This window comes from Eurypyga helias, unplaced genomic scaffold, assembly GCF_000690775.1.
Source record: "Eurypyga helias isolate BGI_N326 unplaced genomic scaffold, ASM69077v1 scaffold7773, whole genome shotgun sequence".
Taxonomy (NCBI): Eukaryota; Metazoa; Chordata; class Aves; order Eurypygiformes; family Eurypygidae; genus Eurypyga; species Eurypyga helias.
The window spans coordinates 1-7,332 of NW_010239189.1; the positions used below are offsets into that span (position 1 = coordinate 1).

The window sequence follows — 7,332 nt, forward strand, 5'->3', positions numbered from 1 at the left end:
CCCAGCAGCCACCCAGGAGGGGGCCGGGTCAGGCCCAGGCACAGGAGCTGCGCAAAAAAGGGTTTTTCTGAACATACTATTTTTAGCTTCCGCGTTACGGCATGTCAGAAGCAAATACACCCCAAGGGTTGATCCGCTGGCTGCTGCCTCCATTCGCACGCCTTCCCAAAAATCCTCTTTCTGTTACTTTAGCTGCACCAATACCAGATTTTGAGGAAAAAGTGAAAAAGTTGAACCACGCCTGACCACAAACACCTCCAAACCCAGCCCCAGGGACCTTTTACCCCCCCTCCCGCCCTTTGCCATCACACACCAGACGCTCCGTCTTCCCTAAGGTTGTAACAGAGGGTGGGTGGATCAATCACATTTTTGGAATGAAAATTAATTGCAAATATTTGCAATTTCACTGAGCAGAACCCCCCCCGGCCCCTGTTTTCTCCCCCAGCTCTGGTGGCCACACTACAAACTGCCTGGCCAGCACCCACGGGTCATGCAGGGGGCACGTGGCCCGGCACGTATCCATGTCCCCAAACTCTCTTTTTTCCCCCCAAACTAGCCAATATGCACATGTTTATATAAACACGTACACACGTGTAAATAAAAGCTTTGGCTCGGGGAAGAGCCTCCTGAGCTTGGAAGAAACGGGACTGCTGACTCAAAACCAAAAAGCATCAAGACAGAGCGACAAGTTGAAGCAAAACCCGATCATTTTTGGCAAGGCTGCTGGCTCCCCGGGGAAAGGCTCCACCTGGCACAGGGGACGCTCCGGAGGGGGGGACACACACCGGGGCTGCAGGGATGGTGACGATCCCCAAACCCGGCACGCTGAGCTAAGCCAGGTGAGGGATGGGTCACGCTTGCCTGGGGACAAAGGATGTGGGAAGTAATAAAATAGCAACTCCCAAAGTCTCCCACCTTCCCCCAAACAGCACCAGGGTCTCTAATAAATAAGTAAAAAGTAGTATTGTTTGTAATAGGGAACACCCAGTTCCGCCGCCGCCCCAGGGCCGAGGTGCCCCGCAGCTCTCCAGAACGCACCCACTCTCGCCCCCTGCCCAGAAAAACTGCGAGCAGAACTTGGGAGATCTCCTTTTCCACCCCGCTGCTTTGACACGAGGGGGTCCTTACCCGAGAGAAAGACTGAAACACGACCTGCCAACACGCCTGAGGGTCTCAGTCGGCGCACCCTGGCATGAGCAGGGACCAGCTGGGAGCATGGGAAAAGCAGAAGTACTTTAGCAAGGGGTTAAACGCAGAGGAAAACCACCAAGAGCAAGCGGGCTGCTGAATTTACGGGGAGAAAAAAAAGAATAAATACCCATTCTGGAATGGTATAGGGTTTATTTGATGTAAAAGAGAGGGGTGGCATGGTGGGCCAGCTTTATTTAAGGGCAAACAAGAAAAAAAAGAGGCCAGGCACAAACAGCATCTCTGCAGGTGATTTTTTTTTTCGGGAGGGGGCGGGCAGGGAGCTCTAACAAAATAAAAATGCAGATGACTGTGGGGACAGATTGACAGGACCGTATTCAGGCAGCACACGGGGTTGTTTACCCTCCCCACGTACCTGCCTGCGGGCTGCCGGGCACGGCCAGGCTCCCGCAGCGACACCCAGGCTAAGGGCATCGCTGGTTTTAGTGAGATGGGTTATAAATGGTAGATGCAAGCACAATAAAACCAAAAAAATCAGCGCGGATCTACATCATTTTTCTTGCAATTGTCACTAGAAAAATACTCTAATTATAAAAACACTTTCCCTGGAAGCACAGAATAAGCAGTACAGTTTTCCCAGTCTCGCGTGTCGATTTTCAAAGTGTTTCTTAAAAGAAATAGACAATTTCTCAATAGGTATCAATAGCGTGGATGGAATGTCACCCAGCGGTGACAAACGTCAGGCAGCAAACGACCAGATCGATTCTGTAGGCACCTTCACAGAAATGCACCCTTAGGGCTGATGCCAACCGCCGGCTACCGGGAAAGCCGTTCGCTGAAGTCGGTGTTACCTGCCGCCCCTTCAACCTTCTCTGTTAATACGCAGTGTTTGTAGAAATATACTGTTAAAGTTTATATATATATACACAGGCACACAGAGAAAGGCTTTTTTTATTATGTATATGTATAAAATCACTTCATTGATGGAATGGCCCTCCAATTACATCGGCATAATCACGATCTGGATAAAATTTGGCATTTTTCCCCCTTTACAAATGAATTTAAAAACAAAGAAAAAGAGCCAAATGGTGACTCCCTGCACATGATCCAACTGGGATTTGGAGTGACAGAGCCATGCCTCCAGCTCAGCGCACAGCCCGGGGGGGGCACTACGAGCTCGCGGCCTTCGCTTTGTTTGACGGGCTTTTATTTTAACACCGAGATTTTTAACTGGAGGAGGTAATTCAGAGAAGCAGGATCAAAGCTGAAAATCCTGCTGGTTTTGCAACTCCTCCTAAAAATGCAGGAAGATAAATCTGCAGGTCCCTGATTCTTGAGACTTTAGGTTTTACACTGAAAACCCTCCGTCGAGCGAAGGCGCTGTGAGGAGGGCTGCAGGCACGGCTCCCGGGAGCTCCCAGCAGTGGCTACAATCATTCTGCAAGGTAGCTTTTGCTCGATAATGCACTTGTAAACCTGTCTGTGCACAAACACACGCTGCCAAGGCAGGTACAGCCCCCCTCCCCGCGCACGGAACTCAAACCGAAACGTTCAGTCGGGCTCCTACACCTTTGCTCCGTCAGCAAAGCTCAGGCAACTTTGGTCTCGTTCAACCTGAAAAGCGAGACGGGGACCCGCTCCTGCGGAGAAGGAGACCCCCGGCCCGCCCTGCCCGTCCCACCGGGGGGACGCCGGCTCCAAAGACCCCATTCCCTTGGACAAGAGAGAAGTTAATTCAGTTTGAAACCTCGCTTCCTAATAAAGATAGGGAACAGAAGAAACGCTTTAAGAAAAGCTTAAGGGATTGTTTCTACGCTTGGTAAAAGGCTGCTCTTACACGGTTAATAGCTGGTACCTTACAGAGGATTTGCCTCTACGCCCGCCGGCGCCTGGGGGGGCTGCGGGGGAGCTGCCGCTCTCCTATAACAAAATGCAGGTCTTCTTGTCCTTGAAGGGGTTCTCGGAAGCGGGTATGCCCATTAGCAACGGATCTTTCTTGGCGTGTTCTTCACAGTAGAGCATTAGGTCTGCCGATGCTTTTGACACCTGCAGCAGACAGGGGAAAAAGAAACAACCCCAAACCACATAAAATGGCATTTCTCCGTCACCGGTAACATGATCGGACGCGCTGAGAGCTGCCGACGGGTGCAAAGTCCCTGCGCGGGACGGGAGAGGTGCTCGGAGATCAACGCCCTCCCCGGGGCCCCGTCTCCGACGGACGTGCTGCCACGGCCTCGCTCTGGCTTTATCTGCAGGGGGGAAAAGGGTGGACCCCGGCGCTCCCCAAGGCACTCGGGGTTAGTTTGTGGCACCGGGCAAAGCTCCGCTCGGCTCCTGCACGGCTTCTACAGAGACTAAAAATAAGCAGGAGGAGGTGCAAAATAGTAGGGTGGTACCCAGGAGCTTCTCATCTCTAAAGCTGGGGACAGTAAGCAGAGGTATCCGCAGACAACGAGCTGTTCCGGAGCGGGGTCCTGCCCCTGGCCCCATCACCTGAGGATGGGCACTGCTGCTCTGTAAAGTGGGATGTCTGTCCTGCCGGCCTTGGAAGCGGCTGGGCAGCGATTCCAGCAGCCCGACAAAACCCGAGCAGGCAGTATTACTGCTGTAGCCATTATCCCATCCCTGCTAGCTGGAAACAGCGTTGGTAAAGGAATCCAGTTCCCACTACCTTTTTTATTTTCCACAATGTCCCTACACCTTCCTTGCAGACGCAGCCAAAGGGCAGAACAAAAAGTCACTCAGTTAGCACAACATGCCCCAAAACGCAGACGCACACCTGCCTGCTGCGTCACACATTTGATCTGCGCTTCCCATTTTGCTTCGCTTCTCCTGCAAGTCCCTGAAACAGGCGGCTACCGCAGGGCACTGCCAGCATCGCCAGCAAGAATCGGATCTATTCAGATCGCCGGGCTGAAACGCAGATGGCACATTTGGAGACGGGGCAAATGCGGAACCGTGGGCACCCCCCCGCCCCCCCGCGGTCTTATCACCCTGCAGCAGGAAGGGGGGACAACCCAACAGACGAGGAGGGCTGAAGAAGGCTGTGCTCTCACCTTTATTCTCTCTATTGAGGCTTCTATCCTTAACTGCTGGACAGTCCTTCGGGCCTGAGCTATGTTGTTGGTCGTGCTTGCCGTCTTGCCAGACATTTTCAGCGAAGCGGTGTCGTTCTGTTTTGAAAGACAGCGGGTTATTTTGCCAGAAGGTGACACAAGCAATTCAAGCTCTTTTTACTCACAGAGGCAACTGTGGCACGCTGCGGAAAGTGGGTTTTTTTTATTATTAATATCATTATTTTGCATCACAGGAGCGGTCAGCTGAGAAGCAGCTCTGCACCGATGCTCTGCAACCAAGACACCCTGCAGAAAGAGCGCATGGGGCTCGTGTGCACTGTGGCTTCACTCCTTCCCTCGTTAACAGGTGTCGGGTCCCCGAAGGCTGGGGGCGAGGGATGACCCCCCCGCTCCCTCTCGCAGGTGTAGAGGCTTTGGTGGCCGGTTACTGCCCCTTCGCTGAGCCCGCTGCAGCCAGGACGGGCAGAGGCTGTGCTTCAGCCCAGCAGCAGCTTCAGGACACGTCAGAGGGAAAGGGAAAGAAGGCAAAGTCCAGAGGCGCGCTCGGAGCTGCTGTCCGCTGGCATGTGGCCCGGCTCCTGGAAAAAAAACGAGCAGCTCTGGGACTTTTCCTCTCCGGGTAAGAATGCAAAGTACCGATCCCAACGCATCTGGATGGTGTACAGTGAGAAGGGAGGATGCTCCTCGCCGGGCTCAACTGGCCGGTCTGGCAGCCATCCCAGCACAGCTTTTGCAGCTTGACCCCATCATCTGCAGCTGCCCACGGGATGCACGAGTGACGCAAGAGCAGCACACGCCGATGGCTTGCACGGAGCCCAGCCCGTGCCTGGATACCACATGGTTCCCCGGGAGAAGGACCGAGGAAGACGACATGCTCCCAACCCCAGCAAAGAGCAGGGAGCGAACCAGGGCCGCAGGTGTGTGACCGCAGCCAGAGCAGGACGACCGCCACCGGCCAGCGCTTCCTCCAGCCCAGCTCCGAGGGGAACTGCCGCATGACGGGGGGGGTCGTCGCTGGTGCTGGCATCACTGTCCCCGCGCAGCTTTACAGCTGGGGGTCCGCAACAGACCCAGACAAGGTTCCTTCACGTGGTCAGTCAGCGCTCTGCTGGCATTTACACCGCTCTGGATTTGGAGCTCTTACCCTCACGGTGGTCCCAGAAAACTGTACCTAACTCCTACAGCATGATCAAGCTCCTCCGGGTTTATCGGACCGCCGCGGGCTCTCCGTTTGACGTGTCACACTGAAGGCCACCCTGCCCCGTCTCCCTGCAGCACCCTTCCTGCTGCGAGCCCCCGGCATCCCTGTCCATCTCCCATCCCCTGCGGCTGCACCCATCACTGCTGGAAGGGAGCTGCCCCTGCACGGAGCAGCAGGAGCAGGGAAGGGCTGAGAACCGCGCAGCATCGCGTTCAAAGCAATATCCTTACGGGCATCACAGCAGCGAAGACCTTATTGCTAAATTTTTTAGCTACCCAGGAGTTCAAGAGCAGCTGGTTGAGGACAGTCCTGCCCGGTGACCATCCCCTCTGTGCCGATCCTTGCATGCAACCCCTAGCAGGACCCCGCACAAACCCTGCCATTTGCTTTCCACAGATCCACCAGAATAATTGGTTCCGTGGTGCTGTGCTTAAATCATTTATTGCATTGCAAGGACTTGGATCCAGCATAGCTACATGTGACCTTTCCAAGTGCTTGCATCCAGCATTTCCTTGTAGGCTTCAGGTTTCTGATGCCTCAGCCGGGGTAGCAGTGCTGTTTTTCCAGGCAGCGCTTGTGCCAGCCCAGCTAGCTGGGAGCAGCGTTATTTTGCACCGAGTCCCCGTTTTGGCACACGCCGTCATTTCTAGGCTGCTCGGAAGGGCCCCCATTCTCAACAGTTTCCTCTGCAGAGACCGGCCCCGGGCTTGAAGTTCACCCTGGGCACGTGTCAGGCCAACACAGCCCTCGCTGTGGCAGATGTGGGGTGCCCACAGATCACGGCCACACACCCCCAGCTCTCCTCTGGCATCCTCGGTGCTTTCTGTTAGGAGCAACCTGCTGACCGCAGCCCCCAGGACGCTCAGCTCCCTCCGCAGCCCCGCGATCTGCTGGCGAGATGAACCGCAAGCGCCGAGCCAACTGGTATTTCGTGCTTCACAGCTCCCGGTTGGCTTCTGCAGCGCACAAGTCCCGGCGGCGAATCCCCAGCAAGGCAACCCACCGTGTTCCCTGGCTACATCCGCAGGCGAAGCCCAGCTGGAGCAGGATCAGGCTGCACGCGGCGAGCAGCGTCGCAGAGCAGGGGAATGCCGGCAGCGCGGGGATGCTGCCAGCAGCAAGTACCTTCCTCATCCTCCAAGGGGCTTTGGGAGGAGGGCTTGCCAAGCGGCAGGCTCCTGCGCAGGCACAAGGATGTTCGTAACTGCTATTAGGTATCACTAAACCCTTATTTCCTGAAAGCGGTATGAAGGCCGGACCCATGAATCTCCCCAGTCTGCGCGAATCCGAGGGGCCACGTAACAGCTCCCCATCTAACTCACTGGCCCACTTTCCCAGTAACATTCGGCCTCCAGGAAACAAACATGAAACCCAGAACTAGTTTAAATGCTGCGTAGGCTCCAGATGACCAATTTCAGGGCAAATCACAGGTCTACTGTAATTTTAGAACCTGTAAAGTGTGCCAGTCCAGAGATGGCACTGCCCCGCAGCAGGAGAGGCACCGGCCACTTCAGGGACCTGCTGCATCCAAAGCCTCCACGGTCTGCTCCCCCAGATGCTCCCACACAGGGATTCTGTGGGCAGCAGAGCGGATGCCTGGGACACAGCCTGGGGCAGCCGGGCTGGCAGCAAGGGCTGCCGGCCGGCTCAGCCCAACCCTGCAGGACAGCCTGGAAACCGTGCTTGCTTCACCTCTGCAACAGCCGGGTCAGTCCTCGGGGTCTCTGTCTGCAGCAGTCATCCGTGTCCCAGCTCCCCACGAGCCCCTCGTCACCCCAAAATTCCCCCAAAGTTCCTGCTGTGCTCTAGAGAGATCACAGAGAGGTTCGGGTTGGAAGGGACCTTAAAGCCCACCCAGTCCCACCCCCTGCCATGGGCCGGCAGCACCTCCACCAAACCAGGCTG

The 7,332-nt window shown here is 55.5% G+C and overlaps 1 protein-coding gene across 1 annotated transcript; it reads right to left on the reverse strand.

The window, feature by feature from the left end:
* Positions 1–3,069: 3,069 nt before the first annotated feature.
* Positions 3,070–4,301, reverse strand: GNG12 (guanine nucleotide binding protein (G protein), gamma 12). Its single transcript, XM_010148053.1, has 2 exons — positions 4,206–4,301; positions 3,070–3,195 (listed from the first exon to the last, which is right to left on the reverse strand). The coding sequence occupies exons 1-2, from the start codon at positions 4,299–4,301 to the stop codon at positions 3,070–3,072; spliced, it is 222 nt and encodes a 73-aa protein (XP_010146355.1).
* Positions 4,302–7,332: the final 3,031 nt, after the last annotated feature.

What these genes read in the sequence shown, in the direction of transcription:
- GNG12 (XM_010148053.1), bottom strand. Translation starts at nt 4,301, where the DNA reads ATGTCTGGCAAGACGGCAAGCACGACCAACAACATAGCTCAGGCCCGA. An exon ending in CCTCAATAGAGAGAATAAAG is followed by an intron (nt 3,196 to 4,205) that starts GTGAGAGCACAG and finishes TGTCTGCTGCAG; the next exon opens with GTGTCAAAAGCATCGGCAGA.